A 26095-nucleotide genomic window follows, 5' to 3' on the forward strand; every position below is an offset into this window, starting at 1 on the left:
ATCGAGTCTAATTTAATTCAAACTAATATTATTGTTTTTCTATTTTTATTTGGTGACTAGTGTTGCTCGCGAATATTCGCAATGCGAATTTTATTTGCGAATATCGCATATTCACGAAATCGCGAATATTCGCGAATATAGCACTATATATTCGTAATTACGAATATTCGTTTGTTTTTTTTTCCACAGTACACATCACAGTGATCATCCCTCTCTGCTTCCAGCTTGTGTGGTGTAAAGAAGGCTCTAATACTACTGTGTGAGACTGGCGTACGAATTTTCACATATGTGAAAATTTGCATATGCTAGTTTTCGCATATGCGAATTTTCGCTTATGCTAATTTTCTCATTTGCTAATTTTCGCACATGCGAATTTTTGTTTATGCTGATTTTTGCATATGCAAATTTTCGCATATGCGAAATTTTGCATATGCGAACATTTAACGTGAATATTACGAATATGCGAATTTAGCGACTATATGACGAATATTCGTCCATATATTTGCGAAATATCGCGAATTCGAATATGGCCTATGCCGCTCAACACTATTGGTGACTAAAATAATAAGTGGAAAAGGTGCAGTAGACATCACTTATCTAGACTTTAGTAGGGCTTTAAGACTGTCCCACATAGGAGACTTATGAATAAACTGCAGTGTTTGAGCTTGGACTCCCATATTGTTAAATGGATTAGGCAGTGGCTGAGGGACAGACAACAGAGGGTTGTAGTCAATGGAATATATTCAGAGCAAGGTCTTGTTACCAGCCGGAACCTCGGGGATCCATAGTGATATTGCAAAAGGCCTTAAAGGTATCTTTTTGCTGATGACCAGGGATTAAGTCCTAGGAAAAAAAAGTGAGGGACTCAGTTCCCACACTTTCCTGCAGGACTTGAGCCCTGCTGATGACACATAGATTTCTAACAGGGTTGATGTTCCTGGAGGGATACGCCAAGTGGAAAAGCATTTAAATAAAATATAGGAACGGACAGAACTCAGAACTGGCAAATAATCTTTAAAGTGGATAAGTGCAAGATAATGCACCTTGTGCGTAAAAACCCACGGGCAGAGTATAGAATATGTGATAAATTCCTGACCCTGAGTATCTGAGGAAAGGGATTTAGGGATCATTATTATTTTTTTTTAAATGTAAGGTAGGCAGAAAATGTCATAGAGCAGCATTAAATGCTAGCTGAATTCTTGGGTGTATAGGGAGATTTATCAGCAGTAGAAAGAGGGAAGTGATTTTGCAGTTGTAAAGAGAACTGGTGAGACCTCACTTGAAGTATTGTGTGCAGTACTGGAGCCCATATGACCAAAAGGATATAGATATTTTGGAGAGAGGTCAGAGAAGATACTAAGCTATTACATGGACTGCAGGATAAAACTTACCAGGAAAGGTTAAAGGACCTTAACATGTATAGCTTGAAAGACAAACAAGACAGAGGGGATATGATAAAAAAAAAAAAAAAAGAATACATAAGGGGAAATAACACAGTAAAGGAGGAAATTATTTAAATAAAAAAAAAAAAGAAAAACTACCACAAGAGGGCATAGTTTTATATTAGATAGGCAAAGGTTTCTGCAGTAATATGAGGGAGTATTACTTTATAGAGAGAGTAGAAGATGCATGGAATAGCCTATCTGTAGAAGTGATAGCTGCAAATACAGCAAAAGAGTTCAAGCATACATGAGGTAGGCATAAGGCTATCATTCATATAAGATAGGGCCAGAGCCAGGGACTATTAATAGTATTCAGAATACTGGGAAGACTAAATGGGCCAAATGGTTCTTATCTGCCGACACATTCTATGTTTTTTGTTACTAATAGGTGACGCTGGGCTTGTACACTCGGCTATTTTGCTAGGGTTAGCCACTATTTTGCATATTTTATATATTTATATTTATTGATATGTTGATAGGTTCAGTTAAATTTTCAGGCCACCCATTAATAAAGCAAAACCACTTAGCCCTATAGCCAAACCAAATTTCTTTTGATACAGGTACAATAAAATAATGTTACAAAACTAAATGCCACTAATAGCATAATTTATAAGCTGTTATGTTTTACATACATGCTTTAAATTTATGAACAAATACAGATGATGTTAATAAGTATGATTTCATGAAAATGTGCTGCTCCATACCTGAACAATTTTCACAGAAGTCAGTTCATTGTTGGAAGAATCATTCACAGCTATAGGTTCATTAGTGTCTATGAGATTCTCTGTAGGGACATTCTGCACCGGTTTGAGATAAGCGATTTCATTCTGCTTTGAGTCCAGAGTCACACACACATCATATGAGAATGGGAAAGGTAAACTTGTATCACTGATCTCAGAAGGACATCCCAGGGTGAACTGAGGATATACATTTCTACTATATGCTCCATATGTTGTGGGATTATTAGATTTCCTGCATTTTAAAACTAAGGTGATCAGCACAGTTGCAATAAAGAGAATAGAAATCAAAGCAATGGAAACTACCAAGTAGAATGTTATGTTGGAAGAAGTATTTGACATATTAGGTTGTTTTCTTATCTCTGGCACTAACTGTTGAAAATTTTCAGCCATAACTAAATGCACCGAAACTGTACATGACAAAGATGGGACTCCATTGTCCTTTACCAGAACTACAATTTTTTGTCTTAAGTTATCTGTGTCCTGCAGATCCCTTCCAATTCGAATTTCACCAGTATATTGACCAATGATGAATAATGATGGATCAGAAACCTGTAGTAAGTGATAGGAGAGCCAGGCATTGTGTCCAGAGTCAGCGTCCACTGCAATCACTTTGGTGACTAGATAACCTTTCTCCGCAGAATGAGGAATAAACTCAAATAATGCTGATCCCTCAGTGTCTGCTGATGGGTAGAGGATCTTAGGAGCATTATCATTCTTATCAATGATACATATCCTCACTGTTACATTACTGCTTAGAGGAGGAGATCCACTGTCTTTAGCAATCACCTGGAACTGAAATTCCCACAACTGTTCATAGTCAAATGATCTCTGGGCATATATCACTCCAGTTATAGAATTAATGGAGATATATGACGACACAGGAATATTTTCCACATTACTATTTAGAATGCTATAAGTAATTTTACCATTTTCCTCACAATCCAGATCTGTAGCATGGACATGGTGTATTGATGTCCCTGGTTGATTATTTTCTCCAATATACAGAATGTAGTTCATCTTCTCAAACACTGGAGCATTGTCATTCACATCTGAGATGTTGAGCTGAAAGGTCCTGTTGGTAGATAGCGGAGGAGATCCGCTATCCATACACTGGATTGTAACATTGTAGGAAGGATTTCTTTCTCGGTCCATGCTAGCTGCAGTTACTAGTTTATAGTAACTACTAGAGGATGGAATTAGCTGAAAAGCCAATGTGTCTGAGATATGACAAACAACTTCACTATTCATCCCAGAGTCCAAATCACGGACATTCAGTAATGCTATGACAGTTCCCAACAATGAATTTTCTGGAATTGATGTTAAGAGAGATTTCATTGTTATACTAGGTGCATTGTCATTGACATCCATTACTTGTAGGGACACTTTGCAATGTGTCACATGACCTCCGCCGTCTTTAGCCTCTACAGTCATTTCATAGGTGTCTGATGTTTCATAGTCCAAATCTCCTAAGACTTTGATTTCCCCATTTAATGAATCTATGGAAAATAACTGGCATGCATCATCAGAAATGTGACTAAAAGAATAAGTTATTTGAGCATTAGAGCCTTCATCTTCATCTGTAGCATTTAATTGAATTACAAGGGATCCAATAGCAGTGTTTTCATATAACCTTATGCAATATATATCTTGGGTAAACATGGGCAGGTTATCATTAAAGTCTAGGACAATAATCTTAATTGTAGCTGTGCTGGATTTCTGTGGGTTTCCTCCATCCAAAGCTGTTAATATTAACTCATAGAAACTTTTCTTTTCTCTATCTAATGATTTTTCAAGAATAATCTCTGGATATTTAATTCCAACTGTTGTAATTTTTTCTCCAAGTCCAAAGTTTTCATTGCCGCTCAGTATATAACTCTGTATAGAGTTGGTTCCTAAATCTGGATCTTGTGCATTTCCTAAAGCAAAGCGGGCCCCGGGTAAGGTGAGTTCACTTATTTCTAAATCAAAATGTTTCTTTGAAAATATCGGAGAGTTATCATTCACATCCTGGATTTCAATGGTGATTGTATAAAAATTCAAAGGATTTTCAATCACAGCCTCTAGATTTAGAAAGCAGTTTACTTTGATTCCACATAATGTTTCTCTATCAATTCTTTCTGCCACAAAAATGTCTCCATTTTCCAAGTTAACATTCACATATTGCTTGTTTGCCTGTGAAACAAGTTGGAATTTTCTATTTGCTAATTCATTTACATTTAATCCAAGATCTTTTGCCACATTCCCAATGACAGATCCTCGCTTCATTTCTTCAAGTATTGAATATTGTAGCTGGCCATAGATATCATGGATAAAGAAGAACATAAAGAAAATTACCTGATATATCTGCTCCCCTTGTTTTTTTCTGTGCCTTTCTGTATCATTCATTGTGAAATGATATGATCACAAATGAGATATAACAGTTTACTGTAATCCACAAGAAGAAAAATGTTGTTCTTAATACTTCTAAATATTTTGCAATGATGTTTCTTGGACTCCAGGCTGCAGTGTGTGATCTCTGAATATATTGCAGCATTCCCCTATACTTAGCACTGTGAGACTTGATATACAAGATTTCCTTTCTTGGGTGATTTCATTTTTTTACACAGTCTAATAGTGCCACTTAGAGTTCAAATTTAAGAACTGCAGTTGCTCTGCAATAAATAGAACTTTCAAATACTTTGTATTTTTTCTAAATTTATCTTTGTATTTCTATGTTTGTTACCATATTTAAATGACCTGAAGATGTATATCTGAAACTTTAGTTATATATAAATGCAATATGATAGCAATGGCAGATCAAAATGAAGCTGCTAAACAATGGATAAAAACTAACATATTAATAGTGAAATAAATTCTAATTCTCAACAATATACAAAGACTGTATACAAAAAGTTGTTTTTTTATAATTATGTTCAGATCTTGCCATAGTATTTTAATTTATATTCTAAATGTTTAACAACATGAACGTAAGAAAAACTAGGCAAGAGTCTTCACAAATCAATTAAAGTATATTTATCTGTATATACCTGAAACTGAGTCTGACATTATTTAAACAATGGTAGCAATACTTTAACCACTTTTGAATTATAAGGAAGTATATAAATACAGCAAGTGTATGTGTAAGTAGAGAGATAGATAGATGAAAAGATATATTTATCAGTATGTAATTGAGACTAAGTCTGACATTATTTAGACAGTTGTAACCACTTGGTTTCTTTGAATAATAAGGAAGTATAAGAAAACACTAAGGGGGAGATTCATCAAAACCTGTCCAGAGAAGTTTCCCAGTTTCCCATAGCAACCAATCAGATTGCTTCTTTCATTTTTAACAAGGCCTCTGGAAAATAAAAGAAACAATCTTATTGGTTGCTATGGGCAACTCAGCAACTTTTCCTCAGGACAGGTTTTGATAAATCTTCTCTTAAATGTCTCTGTGAGTAGAAAAAAAGATTGATAGACTAGATAAATAAATAAATACATACATAAATAAAAAGATAGATAGGAGATAGATAGATAGATAGATAGATGGATAGATGGATAGATCGATAGATAGAAGAGCATCACTATTATCTTGTATATCCGTGCAGGCTCAGCAATCATCTTATTATCATCAGAAGCCAGAAATATAGTAAGTAAACACCACAAATCTAAAGCTGGAGGCTCCTTCTCCCTTTTCCTACTCATGACATAGAGCATGCACTTTACTCTCTTCCTACTAACACATTTGTTTCTATCTAGGTGCTTGCTTTCAGACTGTTGAGATAAGGCAAGCCGGTTTGTCCAAAAACCAAGAAAAAAATAATAATTTTGGAAAATAGAATCATGTAAAAAGGAGTAAACTAATATATAACTGAAAATAAACACAGATTTAGCCAGAGTATATTAAAAGAAAATATAATATATAATGGGAAATTTCTGCCATTGTATAACCACAGATGGTTTGTTAATATGGACTATATGGTTAGGACTCAAGTATGAAAGAAAAAAATGTAATAAAAAAAAACTTTTGGCAAGCCATGAAGATGTGTTAAATGTTTTTATTGGTCAGAGCCTCAGTGCTGACATCACCACCAATCCCTAGCTAGAGTGCACTTCACTCCCCAATTTGGCACGGGTTGCAGGAGACGGGCTCTATCATAGTCTATGGAGCCAATCATCTGCAAAGTGACATATTGAGCCCAAGCCTGGGTAGCGCTTCACATCAGAAAGTCCATGAACTTAGAAGGAAAACTGATTGCGTTTTGGAATATTCCTAGATCCCTTTTTAATAGCAAAAAGGATCTAGGAGTATACTGAAACATGTTGGGGGAGATTTATTAAACTGAGTGTCCCATTGCAACCAATCAGATCGCTTCATTCATTTTTGAAAAGGCCTTTCAAAAATTGGTAACTCAGCAGTTATGGGCAACACAGCAACTTTTCCTCTGTACAGGTTTTGACAAATCTCCCCCGTTGAGTTTTCTTTCCAAGTTCATGGACTTCTGTGATAAAACACTCTGCTAAAGAACAAATATCATGTTACAGAGTTTTTTACACACAAATGATACTTATCTATTTAAATGCATCACACTCTGGCAACCATTGCATCAGTTTTGCGAAAACTTCTGCAAATTAGAAGTATTATTTACATTCATACGGAAGTAATATAGGTCACAGCAGTACCCTAACCTTCCACCCTTCATGCGCAAACTGAAATGAGTCAAGGATGGCAGAAACTAAGGACACAGCCATACTCGTCACTGCTGAGAAGCACAGCACGCTATGAGGTGACAGGTCACCAGACCTCTGTCAGGATAGAGTGCGGGAACCATCCAGGGAGCTTGGTGAGTAGAGTTTCCATATATAAGGTCCATGAAGTACATGACCTAGCACTATGGCACAAATTTATCAAACTGCGTGAGAGAAAAAGTGGAGAGATTTTCTCACATGAACCAATTACAGCTTACCTTTCCTATCTTAACAAGTTCTGGTAAAGTGAAAGCTGAGCTGTGATTGGGTGATTTATGAAATCTTCCCCATCTCCCCAAAATTTCTGTAGGGGAAGAGTGGTGTTGTTACCCATAGCAACCAATATGATAGCTTCTTTTATTTTTCAAAAGCCTTGTTAAAAATAAAAGAAGAAATCTGATTGGTTGCTATTGGCAACTGCACCACTCTTTCTCTCCCCTATGTCTTTTTTACAAAAGCGAGGGTATCGCTCAAAGTGACTCTCGTGCAGTGCTTTAACCAAAGGATACCTGGAAAAGTATGTGAGTAGTACTACAGCCATTATTAATGTGGATATTACTAACTACTATTACCAAAAACAGAGATTTGTATGGAAATTCTCTGATGGACATTTTCCTATAGCATAAAGCTTATGAAGAAGACTATGGGGGAGATTTATCAAAGCCTGTCCAGAGGAAAAGTTGTTGAGTTGCCCATAGCAACCAATCAGATTGCCTCTTTCATTTTGCACAGGCCTTGTTAAACATGAAAGAAGTGATGTGATTGGTTGCTATGGGCAACTCAGCAACTTTTACTCTGGACAAGTTTTGATAAATCTCCCCCTATTACTTTTTAAGCATCTATGGAGTATCTTATCTCAATATTTTATATATTCTTACTATTCTATACCTTCTTCATGTTATGCTTTATTTTCAAGTGCACTTGTGGTATCTCTTTTATGAAATTGTGGCAATGAATATTAAATAAGTATTTTAGTAGGGTTAGGTGCTATATCATATATTTTTATAAATTGTTTGTCAATTTTTATGTAACTTTATATGGATAGGTTCATTTCTTTAACTTCCAGATAACCCACTAGTGGCGCAAGACAATTTATACCTAAAGCCCAGGCAATTTTTTTAAATTTTTTTTCATTTTTATTACTTTTCTTTTGAAAATAAAATAATGTTACAAAATGTCATGTTAGATTTTTATACCTTATGTCTCATCAGTTTTAAAAGCTATAGTTCCCAGAATGCCTTTGTAATCACAGAGAAAAAAGAAAATTGGAGGCCATTGTTCGATTAGCCACAGCTATATTAGGCTGGGTTCACATATATCAGGCATCTGGCATAGTTTCCCTCCGGCGTGCATCAGAGGGAAACTGATATTAGAACTGATCCCATTCATTTAAATGGGACAGTTTACAATCATCCAGCATCTCAATTTTGACACAGGATGGTTGGACACGCCAGAGGGCACCAGACATCTTTCTATGTTCCTCTGTTCGCCATCAAGAAACAATGGACACTGGATGCCACTTGTCATCAGTTGTGGCATCAGTTATGTCGATATTTAGGCTGAGTTCCCCTATGCCGAATGGCGGACATATGTGAACTCCGCCTTACACAGCCTTTGCTCAAACCTAGTTTATACATAGGTCACTTTCATGCAGAGATTGTTTTGGCAAGGATTCTGAATCACAAAAAGTGAAACAATTAGATCTTGTATAAGTATAAAAAATGTAATTTTATTTTACACTTTTTGCTTATGATTAGTGATGTAAAATTCTGATTAAAGATTATCTGGCATGAAAATTATCTAAGGCAAATCTCTTTCACCATTATAGGGTCCACATTATGGACATTACTTACTTTACTACAGGCAGTGTTTCGAGGGCAAAACATAGGATAAATAAAAGCTGCTAAAACTTAAGAAATTTGCCAGTAATGGCATGAATTGTAAGCTTTTATTTTTTATAGAGATCTTATCAATAAGTATGATTTAATAAAAATGCACTTCTTCATACCTGGAAAATATTCACAGAAGTCAGTTCATTGTTGGAAGAATCATTCACGGCTGTAGATTCGTCAGTGTCTATGAGATTCTCTGTAGGAACATTCTGCACTGGTTTCAGATAAGCGATTTCATTCTGCTTTGAGTCCAGAGTCACACACACATCATATGAGAATGGGAAAGGTAAACTTGTATCACTGATCTCAGAAGGACATCCCAGGGTGAACTGAGGATACACATTTCTACTATATGGTCCATAGGTTGTTGGTGTATCAGATTTTCTGTATTTTAAAACTAAGGTGATCAGCACAGTTGCGATAAATAGAATTGAAATAAGAGCAATGGAAACTACCAAGTAGAATGTTATGTTGGAAGAAGTATTTGACATGTTAGGTTGTTTTCTTATCTCTGGCACTGCCTGTTGAAAGTTTTCAGCCACAACTACATGCACTGAAACTGTACATGACAGAGATGGGACTCCATTATCCTTCACCAGAACCACAACTTGTTGTCTTAAATTTTCTGTGTCTGGAATGTCCCTCCCAATTTTAATTTCACCAGTGTATTGGCCAATGATGAATAGAGTTGGATCAGGAACCTGTAGTAAGTGATAGGAGAGCCAGGCATTGTGTCCAGAGTCAGCGTCCACTGCAATCACTTTGGTGACTAGATAACCTTTCTCTGCAGAGTGAGGAATAAACTCAAATAATGCTGATCCCTCAGTGTCTGCTGATGGGTAGAGGATCCTAGGAGCATTATCATTCTTATCAATGATACATATCCTCACTGTGACATTACTGCTTAGAGGAGAAGATCCACTGTCTTTAGCCATCACCTGGAACTGAAATTCCCTCAACTGTTCATAGTCAAATGATCTCTGGGCATATATCACTCCACTTATAGAATTAATGGAAATATAGGAGGACACAGGAATATCTTCCACATTACTATTTAGAATGCTATAAGTAATTTTCCCATTTTCATCACAATCCAGATCTGTAGCATGGACATTGTGTATTGATGTCCCTGGTTGATTATTTTCTCCAATATACAGAATGTAGTTCATCTTCTCAAACACTGGAGCATTGTCATTCACATCTGAGATGTTGAGCTGAAAGGTCTTGTTGGTAGATAGTGGAGGAAATCCGTTATCCATACACTGGATTGTAACATTGTAAGAAGGATTTCTTTCTCGGTCCATGCTAGCTGCAGTTACTAGTTTATAATAACTACTAGAGGATGGAATTAGCTGAAAAGCCAATGTGTCTGAGATATGACAAACAACTTCACTGTTCATCCCAGAGTCCAAGTCACGGACATTAAGTAATGCTATGACGGTTCCTGGTGGTGAATCCTCTGGAATTGATGATGCAAGAAATGTGATAGTTATTTCTGGGGCATTGTCATTGACATCCATGACTTGTATGGACACTTTGCAATGTGTCACGTGACCTCCGCCATCTTTAGCCTCTACTGTAATTTCATAGGTCTCTGATGTTTCATAGTCCAAATTTTTTAAGACTTTGATATCTCCAGTTAAGGGATTTATAGAAAATAATTGTTGTGTCTTGTCAGAAATGTGACTAAAAGAATAAGTTATTTGAGCATTAGAACCTTCATCTTCATCTGTTGCATTTAGCTGAATTACAAGGTATCCAACAGAGGCATTTTCATGTAATCTTATGCGATACGTATCTTGAGTAAACATGGGCAGGTTGTCATTAACATCTAGGACAATAATCTTAATTGTAGCTGTGCTGGATTTCTGTGGGTTACCCCCATCCAAAGCTGTTAATATTAACTCATAGAAACTTTGCTTTTCTCTATCTAATGATTTTTCTAGAATAATTTCTGGATATTTAATTCCATCTGTTGTAACTTTCTCGCCAAGTCCAAAGTTTCCATTGCTGCTCAGTGTATAACTCTGTATAGAGTTGGTTCCTAAATCTGGATCTTGAGCATTTCCTAAAGCAAAGCGGGCCCCAGGTAAGGTGAGTTCACTTATTTCTAAATCAAAATGCTTCTTTGAAAATATTGGAAAGTTATCATTCACATCTTGGATTTCAATGGTGATTGTGTAAAAATTTAAAGGATCCTGTATTACAGCCTCTAGGTTTATAAAGCAGTTTAGTTTATTTTCACATAAGATTTCTCTATCGATTCTCTCTGCTACAAATAAGTCTCCATTATCCAAATTGAAATTGAAATATTGTATTTTTGTTTGTGAGATAAGTTGGAAATTTCTATTTGCCAATTGCTTCATATTTAATCCAAAATCTTTTGCCACATTCCCAATGATAGATCCTAGCTTTATTTCTTCAAGTATTGAATATTGTAGCTGGCCATATATATCACTGATAAAGAAGAATATAAAGCAAAATACCTGATAAATCTGTTCTTGTTTTATTCTTGCTGTGCAATTCATTGTCAGAAAGCTGTGATAGAAAAGTTTCCTTTGCTATAATCCACAAGAAAAGAATATAATTCCAAAAGATAAAAAAATATTTGCAAAGATGATTCTTGGACTCCAGACTGCAGTGTGTGATCTCTGAAATATTGCAGTGTTTCCCTATATTCAGCACTGTTTGCTAGATTTTCTTTCTAGTATAAATACTTTTTTTCCCACAGTCCTATAGTGCCACTTAGTGTTCAAATGTGTGAACTGCAGTTGCTCTGCAGGAAAAATATGTTTTTTAAACTAGCTTGTAAGTTTTATTTTTTATTTTATTTTTTATTTTATGTATTTTTGTGTTTGTATATTAAATATGTTTTATTATTATAAATGTTTATTTGATTTGGAATATTAGGAGTTTAATCATAATAGAATAATATTGATAGACATATTACTAGTGGAGAGAATAATTTGAAAAAATACTAAAGGAGATTTGTAATGCCAAAAAATATATCCTGCGATCTTCTGTCTAGGCCCCCGGCTCTCCCTGGAAACGCAGAATTACGACCCCTGCACGAATTGGTGGCCAACATGCCCTGTATATAAATTATACATATATATATATATATATATATATATATATATATATATAAAGGGGGGGTGTCATGGGTCGTAATGCTGTGTTCCCAGGGAAAGCTGGGGGCCCATAAAGGAGATGCTGGGGGGCCCCAGTGGTCGGACCCCCACAATCTAAACCCTATCCCCTATCCTGAGATCCTCCTGATAGAGGATAAGTTTTGCGGCATGAAATATCTCCTTTTAAGTCAGTATAAAATACACTGTTTGATTTGTTTCTTTAATTCTAGCCGTTCAAGAGTTTACGCTGCTCATACGCTTTCTCGGTATTACAACATATGGGCCTCACTGGCAGTATACTATCAGCAATGTCATCTTTATATTTTATCTAATGATGCCTTATCTGAGGAATTTAATATTACAAATGGATCAAGGCAGGGGTGCCCCCTATCCCCTTTCATTTATATCCTATCTATGGAGCCACTGGCTCAGGCCCTTTGGTTAAATGATAGGATCTCTGGGTTGAGTATCAGTGGTACAGATCATGTAATCTCTCTATGTGTGGATGATGTAATCCTCTCCCTTACTAGGCCAGAAATATTTTTACCTGCAGTAATGGAGAATATTTATACAAACATTCACCTTTCCTGCTATCATTTGAATAACTCTAAAACACAAGCTCTCCCTCTAAATCTTTCCCTTCAGCAGTTAACACCCTTGAAGTACCAATATCAGTTTAATAGGCAAAAAGCTGGCCTACAATATTTAGGTGTACACTCGTCCTACCCTTCTTTTCCCTGTATAATAAAAATTATATCCCTTGTCTAGCAACCATTGAGTTTGACTCTCTAAACTTGAGATCCCACTCCTTCCCAATGTTTACATTACCAAAGATAATGTATTTATTCAGAACACTACCTATACACCTTCCTGAATCCTTTTCCAGTAAAATAAATCACATTTTTTTTTCACATTTTATATGGGATGGTAAAAAACCAAGGTTATCTGTCACAATTATTACTAAATCTAAACTTGTGGGAGGGATTGGGATGCCTAATATTAAAGGTTATTATATATCTACTTTAATAACTCTTCTGAAACATTGGTGTTGTGATACTTCTAATTCCCCTTGGGTCCAAATTGAAAACTCCACAGTACACCCCTACAAAATGCATGATCTTTTTTATTCCCAGCTTGGAACCTACATAAACCCCCTCTTACAAATCCCTTGGTAAAAACCTCATATTATGTTTGGTTCAAATATCACACAGCCCTAGCTTCCTCTACGGGATCTGATTTGCCATTATCACTTATCCAAGCCTCTTCCCCAGAACTTGACCTTACTACTTGGTCGCTACAGGGTATATCACATGTAAAACATCTGCATGATGAGAATTAATTATTGCCATTTGAAATCAATGTAAATATATTATAACTTACCTAGTATGGATTTTTATAATATTTATATATAAGACACTTTTACAAGCTCTAACTCCTTCTTTACATATAGGAGGTTTAACTCTCAAATACCTTTCTTCTAATATAAGAGGGTTGGGTCTGTTATATACTCTATAGACTAAGTCTGATAAATGTAGTATAAGTCATCCTATAAGACAATGGGAAAATTACTTAGGGCTAACTATAGACCTTCAAGACTGGCAGTTAGCTTTCAAATGTTTGCACAAAGCTCTTCAATGTTCTTCACATGCAGACCCAGCCTTTAAGACAATGTCTCCTTGGTATTATCCCCCAGATAGAATAGACAAAGCTTTCTGTAGTTCGCCAGATAAGTGTTGGAGGAAATGTGGACAGAAGGGGACTTTATACCACATTTTATGGAACTGTCCTCTTATAAAACCACATTGGGTGGAGTGCGAAAACCTTATCTCCACAGAATCAGATTTTCTTATAGATTGGTCACCTCAACTAACTTTATTGTTCCTAGGTATACAAAATATTCCCCCATCATATTGTGAACTGTTCTCGATCATCTGCATTATTGCAAAAAATACTCTTACAAGCAATTGGAAATCGGCAAAAATTCCCTCTATAGACATAGTCATTTCTAAATTAAACACTACATATTCTTATGAAAAAATACTAGCTACAGGTTCAGGCAATACAAAAAAGTTCTCCACTAGACGGAATCCATGGTACTCTCATCTTACTGTATTGATATTTAATGTTCTCTACTTTACTCACACATAATAAATCAACCCTATCCCACTGTAATGCTATGTCCCTGTGATTCATGCTATCCTTATCAACAGTCTAATTAATCTTATTGGTTTGGCACACACATTATTCAGACTGTCCATTATAAGATACTTGAGCAGACAAACACTTATGTTCAAAAACTCAGACATACTGTTCTGTTCTTCTCCCTTCATAGGGATGTTTTCTTGTTTATGTTGTGCTTGCTTTATAACCTCAAAAGGCAATGAGATACATGCTTATCACGATGATTAGATACTTTTATCCTAATAACAGCTGTGTCTGCCTTTATTTTCATAGTTGACAGCTATGTCTGTCTCCTGTTAATTGTTTATGTCATCTGTACTTCTCATTTCTTTTAAAATAATAACAAAAAAAATCAAAGTAATTTTAGCCATTTCAAATTTCAGAATTTTCTGGGACATTTAAATTGACAGATCATTTATAATATGAAATGAAAGATCAACCAAATTAGTATTAGCAGGTCACTAACAGAATATTTATCCATAAATGATAGGAGCTGAACTTTATTTAGGCACCAGTAGCAACCACTAGACTTCTAAATCAAAAAATGTTCAATAGGACACCAATTCTGTATTTGGTAGAATCATCACTATAAAGTTTATGTAGATAGATAGATAGATATAGTAAACAGAAGGCTGTAGCACTCCATGTATGGTGAAAAAGCAGTGGCGTTTATTCCAGCTCTAACATCAAGGCAACGTTTCGGCTGCATGCAAGCAGCCTTTCTCAAGGGCTTGAGAAAGGCTGCTTGCATGCAGCCGAAATGTTGCCTTGATGTTTGAGCTGGAATAAATGTCACTGCTTTTTCCCCATACATGGAGTGCTACAGCCTTCTGTTTACTATATTCAAGTTGTGATTCCAGTGACTTGGGAGTCCGGCTGTTTGCACCCACTATCTCTACTTCCTGCAACAAGGAGTGCTGCTTCCATATCCTTTTATAGATAGATAGATAGATAGATAGATAGATAGATAGATTAAAGATACATAGACAGATTACCTTTATATGTAACATTATATTACTAGCAACATGACTGTTAACCTTTTGCACTTTCTATTGTATATCCACAGTAGAAGGTGCAGGAAGTGTTTAAAACTGACCCAGGAGATGTGTCAGCTTTATACACAGATATAAACTGCATATTATAGGTGACACTATGCTGTTGTGGCAGGCAGTGGAAATTACTCAAATTTTAGCCACTTAGTCAATAAGATGCTGTGGTCAGTGATTTATTGGTCACCTAATTGTTTCCCCCTTCCCCCACAATGCAATCCTCAAGAAGAGTTGAGAGCATAACAGTTAAGGGCCTAATGTTGTACTCTTGAATAGTAACATGGTAAACATGGGGGGAACCTACATTAGGCCCTTGACTGTAAATACAGAATGGTATCTAAACATCCTCCAAGAGCAACTTCTTCTAACCATTCAAGAGTAATTCGCTGATAAACAATTAATCCAGCATGATGGAGACCATGTCACAAGGCAAACATAATAACCAAATGTCTCTGCAAAGAAAGCATTGAGAATTTTGGCCCATGGCCAGGTAACTCCCCATATCTCAATCTCATGGTGAACTTGTAGTCAATCCTCAAAAAGCATTATGAACCTAGAGTTATAAGATTTATAAGTTCACATAATTTATATAACAATTAAAGATTTTACCTGGGCATTATTGACAGAAGTCAGTTCATTGTTGGAAGAATCATTCACAGCTGCAGATTCATCAGTGTCTATGAGATTCTCTGTAGGGACATTTTGCACTGGTTTCAGATAAGCGATTTCATTCTGCTTTGAGTCCAGAGTCACGCACACATCATATGAGAATGGGAAAGGTAAACTTGTATCACTGATCTCAGAAGGACATCCAAGGGTGAACTGAGGATACACATTTCTACTATATGCTCCAAAAGTTGTTGGGTTATTAGATTTCCTGCATTTCAAAACTAAGGTGATCAGCACTGTTGCAATAAATAGAATAGAAATAAGAGCAATGGAAACTACCAAGTAAAATGTTATGTTGGAAGAATTATTTGACAAATTAGGTTGTTTTCTTATCTCTGGCACTGCCTGTTGAAAGTTTTCAGCCACAACTAAATGAACTGAAACTGTACATGACAGAGATGGGACTCCATTGTCCTTTACCAGAACCACAATTTTTTGTCTTAAGTTATCTGTGTCCTGCAGATCCCTTCCAATTCGAATTTCACCAGTGTAAAGACCAATGGTTAAAAATGATGGATCGGTAACCTGTAGTAAGTGATAGGAGAGCCAGGCATTGTGTCCAGAGTCAGCGTCCACTGCAATCACTTTGGTGACTAGATAACCTTTCTCAGCAGAATGAGGAATAAACTCAAATAATGCTGACCCCTCAGTGTCTGCTGATGGGTAGAGGATCTTAGGAGCATTATCATTCTTATCAATGATACATATCCTCACTGTGACATTACTGCTTAGAGGAGGAGATCCACTGTCTTTAGCCATCACCTGGAACTGAAGTTCCCGCAACTGTTCATAGTCAAATGATCTCTGGGCATAGAGAACCCCAGTCATTGAGTTTATGGAAACATAAGATGTGACTGGAATATTATCTATGTTGCTGTTTCCAATGCTGTATGTGATTTTCCCATTGTCACCTTGATCAAGATCTGAAGCAACAATATTGTATATTGAGGTCCCAGGTTGGTTATTTTCTGTAATGTAGACAATGTAGTTTATCTTCTCAAACACTGGAGCATTGTCATTCTCATCTGAGATGTTGAGCTGAAAGGTCCTGTTGGTAGATAGCGGAGGAGATCCGCTATCCATGCATTGGATTGTAACATTGTAGGAAGGATTTCTTTCTCGGTCCATGCTAGCTGCAGTCACTAGTTTATAGTAACTACTAGAGGATGGAATTAGCTGGAAAGCCAATGTGTCTGATATATGACAAACAACTTCACTATTTATCCCAGAGTCCAAGTCAAGGACATTGAGTAGTGCTATGACAGTTCCTGGTGGGGAATCTTCTGGAATCGACACTGAAAGAGATTTAATCAATATTTCCGGTGCATTGTCATTCACATCCATTACTTGTATGGACACTTTGCAATGTGTCACATGACCTCCTCCATCTTTAGCCACTACAGTCATTTCATAGGTCTCTGATGTTTCATAGTCCAAATCTCCCAAAACTTTGATTTCCCCATGTAAAAAATCTATAGAAAATAGCTGGCGTGTATCATCAGAAATGTGACTAAAAGAATAAGTTATTTGTGCATTAGAACCTTCATCTTCATCTGTTGCATTTAATTGAATTACCAGGGATCCAATAGCTGCATTTTCATATAACCTTATCTGATATATATCTTGGGTAAACATGGGCAGGTTATCATTAAAGTCTAGGACAATAATCTTAATTGTCGCTGTGCTGGATTTCTGTGGGTTTCCTCCATCCAAAGCTGTTAATTTTAACTCATAGAAACTTTGCTTTTCTCTATCCAATGATTTTTCTAGAATAATTTCTGGATATTTAATTCCATCTGTTGTAATTTTCTCTCCAAGTCCAAAGTTTTCATTGCCACTCAGTGTATAACTCTGTATAGAGTTTGTTCCTAAATCTGGATCTTGTGCATTTCCTAAAGCAAAGCGGGCCCCAGGTGAGGTGAGTTCACTTATTTCAACTTCAATATAATTGTCTGAAAACATTGGAGAGTTATCATTTACATCCTGGATTTCAATGGTGATTGTGTAAAAATTCAAAGGATTTTCAATCACAGCCTCCAGGTTAATAAAGCAATTTGGTTTATTTCCACAGAATGTTTCTCTATCAATTCTCTCTGCTACAAATAAGTCTCCATTATTCAAGTTAACATTAAAATACTGCTTTTTATATTTTGAAATAAGTTGAAATTTTCTATTTGTTAAGTCATCCAGCTTGAGTTCAAGATCTTTCCCCACATTCCCAATGACAGATCCTCGCTTCATTTCTTCAAGTACTGAATATTTTAGCTGGCCGTAAATGCCATTTATAAAGAAGAATATAAGGCTAAATACCTGACATATCTGCTCCCATTGTTTTCTTCTGTGCCTTGCTGTGTATTTCATTGTTAGAAAGCTTTGATAGAAAAGTTTCCTTTACTGTAATCCACAAGATGGTAAATATAAATCTTAAAAAATGGAAAATTCTTTGCAAAGATGATTCCTATAGAGTAGTCTGCATTGTGTGTTCCCTGGAAATATTGCAGGGTTTCCCTATATCCAGTAGATTGAGTCTACAGTAAAATTACTAGATTTTTTTCCTGAGTTAAATAAAGAAAATAATACACAGTCTAATAGTGCCACCCAGTGTTCAAAATTAAGAACTGCAGCCACTCTAAAACATGTATTTTTCAGCCAGTTTATTTATTTTACATTTCTCTTTATATACTATTGTTTTAAAGCTTAAATTATTTTTTAAGCATAAATAACATAGTATAGGAGAACACATCTTAACAGTATATAATACAAGACAGCATTAATAATAATGGAAAATAAAGCTGCTTTACAATATATATTAACTACCATTTTAATAGTGCATATAGTTACATTTTTAAAGAAATATTATCTACTGGTATTACATTCAAACAAGTGTACACACTTAAGGTAATGGTTTTATTATATAAAATAATATTTAAACAAATTATTCATTCACTAAATTCATACTCTGTCCTAAAATCCTCATTGGTTGTTTGGTAATATCTTGATGCTGAGTACCCCCCCCCCCCCCCCCCCTTAAAAATGATATGGCAGAGGAGCCTATGAGCTCTCTAAGGCCTTGTCATCTCTCCTGATATTTATGCCATTGTGTTCATATTGAAATGTTATAAATTGGAGGGCCACAGCTTTTCTGAAATTCGTAATTTTTGCTCTAATGTATGGTTAGAATTAAATAGTAAAGTATTCTCAGCAGATAAGATTTTGTCAGACAATGTCTTTTCTGCTTATCTAACTCAATATACTACATATGTTCACGTCACGACCTTTGTACATTCTATTTTACTCCAAATGATTTTAAATTGTCAAACTTGAAAAATACTACAAATAAAATATTGGCTTATGGTAGGACATACGCTTTCGTTTTTACATTACATTATTTCTTAATTCATTCGAATTTATTTCTCAATAAATCATTGCTCAGCCACAATTTTAAAGGTTTTTCATCAGGATAAAAACTTAACATAATAGTAAATAAAAAACAAAGTAAGTATAAATAAATCGTTTGAGGTAAACAACCTTCCACAATAAGAAATTTTAAATGGTAGCTAAGTTTACAATTTATTAATTCATTTATAGAAAAATAAATTGGTTTTCTGGTAAACATTTAAATCTCTGTTCTCATATCTTTTTAATACTAGTGCAGTAACCCTTGTATAACTCTGCTGTCTGTCTCAAGGTAATGTTGTCATGTTGTTAATAAAGTTCTATTATACCTGTCATTTCAAGGATAAGCTGCCCTATGTGTACACGAGCAACACTATTTCTGCCCATTCTATTATTTGTATATGGTAATTTTTAGATTTCTGTTCTACTCTAATTTGCAGTTCTCCCAGAGCTGATAAGTGTGTGGTGTCCCAATACAGAATATGGGCCTGTCAGATAAATGCTCCCTTAGGTGTTCACAAAATGTCTGTTCTGGGCCCCACTACTCCAAGTTTAAATGTGTTGTGTCTTATAATGTATTGTCAAATGCACTTTTATGCTTTATTTATATTTTTATTAGAGTTAACTTGTTTGTGCAGTAGGATGCTTAGAGGGTCACATGACTGCTACAGCCAATCAGGGCTGTTTCCCTGCTCCCCCAAGTCTGGTTAGACAGGGCAGAGTCAGTTTAGTTCTGAGGAGAGAAGAGTGGAGTGGAAGTCGCATTCAGACCTCTGCTGTGAACCTGTACTCACCATATGGTTACAGGCCTAGAAGATCCAGTTGTTGCCCCAATCTGTTCCTGAGCGACAACACCCTTCACAGGATCCTGCCGACCAGACCTAATACTGCACTAGTCCATAGGATCAATGGACTAATTTGTGGGCTATCCCATTTTTTCTAAATAGGGGCCTAATTTACCAGAATAAGAAAGGTTTGTGAGCAGAATTACAAATACATGTATATTAAAATTTGTATATTAAAAAGTAAATGATTTTCTATTCTATACGTAACAAAGGAAAACATTTAAAAAGTGGACAACCCCTTAAATCCTCCAATAACTGTTTATGGGACTACATTGCCACAAATCCCCTGCTGACCCTGTTCTCTACTAAAAGCTCCAAGAATGGGAACATGAGCATTAGAACTAGCCCATGGAGAAATCGAAGAAGGTGGCCTCATATGACTAATGTTAGTATGCATAGCATTTTTTAGCATGTTAGTACGCATTGCTAACCAGAAGGAGAGAAACTGCCAGGAAGGAAGTTTGATGTTCTGGGCAATGTTCTGCTGGCAAACCTTGAGTCCTAACCTTCATGTAGATGTTACTTTGATATGTGCCACCTACAGTACCTAAACATTATTTTAGACCAGTGCTTCTCAATTATTTTCTGTCATGCCCCCCCTAGGAAGAAGAAAACATTTTGCGCCCCCCGCGCTACTGTAAATTTGTCTATAAAATTGTACACCTCTGCATAACACTGTATCCTTAGTAAAGTATATGAGGCTCTGTACACTGACAACAAGCAGGGCTCTGTACACTGACAACAAGCAGAGCTCTGTACACTGAGGACAAGCAGGGCTCTGTACACTGACAACAAGCAGGGCTCTGTACATTGACAACAAGCGGGGCTCTGTACACTGACAACAAGCAGGGCTCTGTACACTGACAACAAGCGGGGCTCTGTACACTGACAACAAGCGGGGCTCTGTACACTGACAACAAGCAGAGGTCTGTACACTGACAACAAGCAGGGCTCTGTACACTGACAACAAGCAGGGCTCTGTACACTGACAACAAGCAGTTCTCTGTACACTGACAACAAGCAGGGCTCTTTACATGGATGACAAGCAGGGATCTGTACCTGAGGACAAGCAGGGCCTGTACGAGAGAGAGCAGGGCCGCGGGCACACTGCTCGATGGCACAGTGAACTCCAACATGGTGGGCTGCTGCGCTTAGACGTGAGGTCACGTCACCCCGGTGACGTGACCTCACGTCTGAACGTAGCAGCGCGCCACGCCGGAGTTCAAAGCGCCTCTCCCAGGCAGCCACACTGACAACCCGGGGCCGTAAGTAAGATCCAGCCATAGAGTTGCTAGCCAACCGACGCCGTGTGGGACGCCGCTTGCGAGTGAGTCGGATAATCCGATCTAGACATCCAATATGACAGTATTTGCCGAGGTCAAACGAGCCCCCCTTTACGGAGCCTCGCGCCCCACTATTTGAGAAGCACTGTTTTAGACAAAGCATCACCCATAATGTAGTCCCATAAACAGTTATTGGAGAGTTTAAGGGTTGCCAACTTTCAAATATTTTAATTTGTTATGTATAGAATAGAAAATAATTTAGCATTTTCTAGTGGCCTCTTTCAACAGAAAAAGTCCCCTGTTTTACTTCAAAACTTATTCATAAGTTATTTTAGGAATATTACAGAAAAAATTCAAGGCATTGACTTCTAATGATTTCTATACGCCATATTGAAAATGCAGCAATCTTACTGTGTTAAGCGGGCATTTATAGCTAGGTAAGTTGAGTAGGGTTGCCCTCAAGTTAACACAACAGCCATTTATTCCCTTGCCACTTTTACCCCTGGCTACACACAGTATTTACCCACTATCATATCTCCAAGCTTTCTGTGGTGTACATAAATATCAGATAGCGATTCACATTAGAAGTTTCCGGTGTTGGATTGCCTTCAATAGAGACTTTATGAGGGTATTATAGTGGTAAGGTCAGAGCTGTTTTGGGGTTTTTAACATTAACTTTTGTGTAAAATTTACATAATTTGGACCGTTCATCCCTTTGTATAACTTCTTTAAATGTGTTACTTGTCCCTACATGCTTTCGGGGAATGTTGGCTCTTTCTGTTTGCACATAGTTTGTTTTTGGCCTACATATGCCCTAGTGCCTTACACAACAACGCAGTAGCTACAATTGCAGCTCCCCTCCCTGAGAGCCTACAGGCAGGGAGAGATGAATTACCTGCTCTTGGAAGGAAAAAATATTTCACTTTCTTGTTAAAACTAATTATTTACTGATTAAATTCACTTCATTTATGGAAACAAAAATATAGCAGTATGGGAATCAGACATAAAGGTCTGTATTCAGCTCTTTCAATCGGGATGCCATAGGCATTTAATCTTTCCTTTGCAGGCACTAGGAGCACCTGCTGCTTTCCTGTGATGATACCCTATGTGATCCATGGATCTTTTGGGAAAACATCAATATGCATTTTACTGTGATTAAAGAATAGATTGAGATGCTAGCAAAAAATAGACTACTACACTTTTTTCATTACAAGAGTCTGAAGACAAAATTTTTCACCACTTCAGAAACACATGACAGATAAACAAGGAGAACAAGATCACACAAGCACTACTATTCTTTTTTTAACCCATAACTATAAAAATCTGAGCTACAAAATGTACCATGAGCTCACGTAGAGAGAAGCAAAATACTAAATATTCCACAAAAAGTATTGGGCCGGCACTAAAAACTTGCAAAAAGTTTAGGCAAAATGTAGGACAGAAACTTCATGAAACATATTAGAAAGGCACCCATTAAGACCTGACATATTTCAAGTCAAAGATTCTTAACCATAGTATCACTAGATTAAAAATCTTTATTCTAACATTTTTCATGAAGTCTGTGTACTATATGTTGCATAAACAATTCTGTGCGGTTTTAATTTTTTTCTACTAAGTAATGCCAAGTTGTTGTTTTTTATACATAGAGCTGCCCCAAGTAATTGTGGATAATAAAAATTAGAGACTAACTCCCCACCCCAACAATGTGCATAGGTGGGACCCACGCTGCAAAGAAAAGAGACTTATAGTGCTCATCAAGAGCAGAGCAGTACAATATATGCAACAATTGCTTTACTTCAGGATTGAAAAAAGACTATAACTAATAAATGAAAACATTAATATGTCACAGCAACAAATAAACAAAACCCATTCACACTTTTTGCCACTACTATTTAAATGATACAGTTCCTGTTTTTTGTGCTATAACCATTGAACTTTGCATAAAGCTTTCTACTGAATCCCAAATCATATAGGTAGAGATTTATCATTGCATTTATGTCTTTGCATGTTTCACATGCCCCTAAGCACTTTTTTGTGGCTTTAGTCTGTACTCATAAAGTAGCAAACAGTTTTCTTTTTGCAGTGGTTGTGAATTAATGAAATGTGAAAAGTCGAAATCCCTGCAAAATGTCGAAGCCCCTCCAAAATGTCACAAGTCAAAGCTAGGTCAGGCCTGGCTTAAAAAAAATGCCTTTGGAATGCACTTTGAAAAAGCCTAAAAAAAGTCGCAACTTAGATTTTTTGTGCAGAAAAATCACAGAGGAGAAGAGAAAACATACAAAATTGTGTTCTAAAGTGATTTATTCTTTTTTGCCTATGTGCGCCAAATTTATCAACCCCCTTGATAGAATGATAAATGTGTCACTGATAACCAAAACTAAAAACAAAAAATACCACAAATTTCACTTTCCAAAGACAACAATGATAAATGTCCCCCATAGTGATGCTTCCCTTTTTTACTTTTATAAGATAACTAATCATAAAAATTCCTTGGATATTTAAATGAATATAGTTTTTTCATACCTGTGGGATACTGACAGTCGTCAAGTTATTGCTGGAGGAATCATTCACAACAGAGTCATCAGTGTCTATGAGATTCTCTGTAGGAACGTTCTGCACTGGTTTCAGATAAGCAATTTCATTCTGCTTTGAGTCCAGAGTCACACACACATCATATGAGAATGGGAAAGGTAAACTTGTATCACTGATCTCAGAAGGACATCCCAGGGTGAACTGAGGATACACATTTCTACTGTATGGTCCAAAAGATGTTGGAGAATGACTGTGCTTGCATTTTAACATGATTGTTATCATCACTGTCATAATGAAGAAAAATGATATAAAACCTATAGCTACCACCAGATAAAGTGTTATCTTAGGTGATGATTCTGAATTATTGGGTTGTCGTTTTATCTCTGGTACAACTTGTTGAAAGTCTTCAGCGACAACTAAGTTCATGCTGACTGTAGACGACAAAGAGGGAATGCCATTATCCTTTACTAAAATTAAAATTTTTTGTCTAAAAGGCTCTATGTCTGGAAGATCCCTTCCAATTCTGATTTCTCCAGATTGTTGTCCAATAGTGAATAAAGTTGGATCGGGAACCTGTAGTAAGTGATAGGAGAGCCAGGCATTGTGTCCAGAGTCAGCGTCCACTGCAATCACTTTGGTGACTAGATAACCTTTCTCAGCAGAGTGAGGAATAAACTCATATAATGCTGATCCCTCAGTGTCTGCTGATGGGTAGAGGATCTTAGGAGCATTATCATTCTTATCAATGATACATATCCTCACTGTGACATTGCTGCTTAGAGGAGGAGATCCACTGTCTTCAGCCATCACCTGGAACTGAAATTCCCGCAACTGTTCATAGTCAAATGATCTCTGGGCATAGAGAACTCCAGTTATTGAGTTTATGGAGATATATGAAGATACTGGTATACCATCTACATTACTATTTAGGATGCTATACGTGACTATACCATTGTCATCTGAATCCAGATCTGCAGCATGGACATTATGAGTTGAAGTCCCTGGTTGATTATTCTCCACAATATAGACAACGTAGTTTGTTTTCTCAAAAATAGGAGAATTATCATTAACATCAGAGATGACTAACTGAATGGTTTTATTGGTAGACAGTGGAGGATATCCTTTATCCGTACACTGAATTGTCATATTATATAAAGAATTTATTTCTCGGTCCATGCTGGCCGCAGTTACAAGTTTATAGTAACTGCTTGAAGATGAAATGAGTTGAAATGCAAATGTGTCTGAGATATGACAAACAATATCACCATTTATATCAGAATCCAAATCCCGGATATTTATAATTGCAATGACGGTTCCTGGAGGGGAATCTTCTGGAATGAATGCTGATAAAGAGGTTATTGTGATTTCAGGAGAATTGTCATTGACATCCAATACTTGTATTGATATCTTGCAATGGGACACTAGACCTCCGCCATCTTTTGCCTCTACAGACATTTCATAAGCCTCTGTGGTTTCATAGTCCAAATTTCCTATTACAATAACCTCTCCAGTTAATACATTTACATTAAATAATTCCTTCGCAACTTCGGGAATGTGGCTAAAAGAATATGAAACTAGTCCATTAGGGCCTTCATCTTTATCAGTAGCATTTAAGTGAATGACTAGAAAACCAATCGGGGCATTCTCATTTAATCTTATGTGATACATATCTTGAGCGAACATTGGAAAGTTGTCATTCACATCTTGAACGGTGATATGAATAATGGCGGTGCCAGTTTTAGGAGGTTTACCGCCATCAAATGCAGTTAAAACTAACTCATAGAAACTCTGCTTTTCTCTGTCTAGTGACTTTTCTAGTATAATTTCTGGATATTTAATGCCATCTTTAGTGGTTCTTTCGCCAAGCCTAAAGTATTCATTACCAGGAAGTGTGTAACTCTGTATAGAATTGGTGCCTAGATCAAGATCTTGAGCATTTCCCAATGGAAAATGTACTCCAGGAACAGAAGATTCACTGATGCCTATTTCAAAATATGTTTTAGAAAATGTAGGAGCATTATCATTCACATCATGGATTTCTATAGTGATTGTGTAAAAATTCAAAGGATTCTCAATCACAGCTTCCAGGTTTATAAAGCAGATCGGTTTAGCTCCACATAATGCTTCTCTGTCAATCAGAAACAATTAAATCTCCATTATCTAGATTTACAGTAAAATATTGTTTCTTTGTTTGAGAAACAGTTTGC

The 26095-nt window shown here is 36.4% G+C and overlaps 1 protein-coding gene across 9 annotated transcripts in view; it reads right to left on the bottom strand.

Annotated features, from left to right (window-relative positions):
* LOC130267390 (protocadherin gamma-C5-like) overlaps positions 1-26095 on the bottom strand; it is a 571493-nt gene that overhangs the window by 499614 nt on the left and 45784 nt on the right. Inside the window, exon 1 of one of the 9 annotated variants that reach the window (XM_056517125.1) lies at positions 15773-18318. The exons of 7 other annotated variants lie outside the window; for them this stretch is intronic. In XM_056517125.1, the coding sequence (XP_056373100.1) occupies positions 15773-18193 (2421 nt within the window). In that variant the 5' untranslated portion in view covers positions 18194-18318. Of the gene's footprint in view, positions 1-8918; positions 11406-15772; positions 18319-26095 lie in introns of those variants that run through there. One more of the 9 variants, XM_056517129.1, reaches the window with a different exon arrangement.

This window comes from Hyla sarda, chromosome 4 (assembly GCF_029499605.1).
Source record: "Hyla sarda isolate aHylSar1 chromosome 4, aHylSar1.hap1, whole genome shotgun sequence".
Taxonomy (NCBI): domain Eukaryota; kingdom Metazoa; phylum Chordata; class Amphibia; order Anura; family Hylidae; genus Hyla; species Hyla sarda.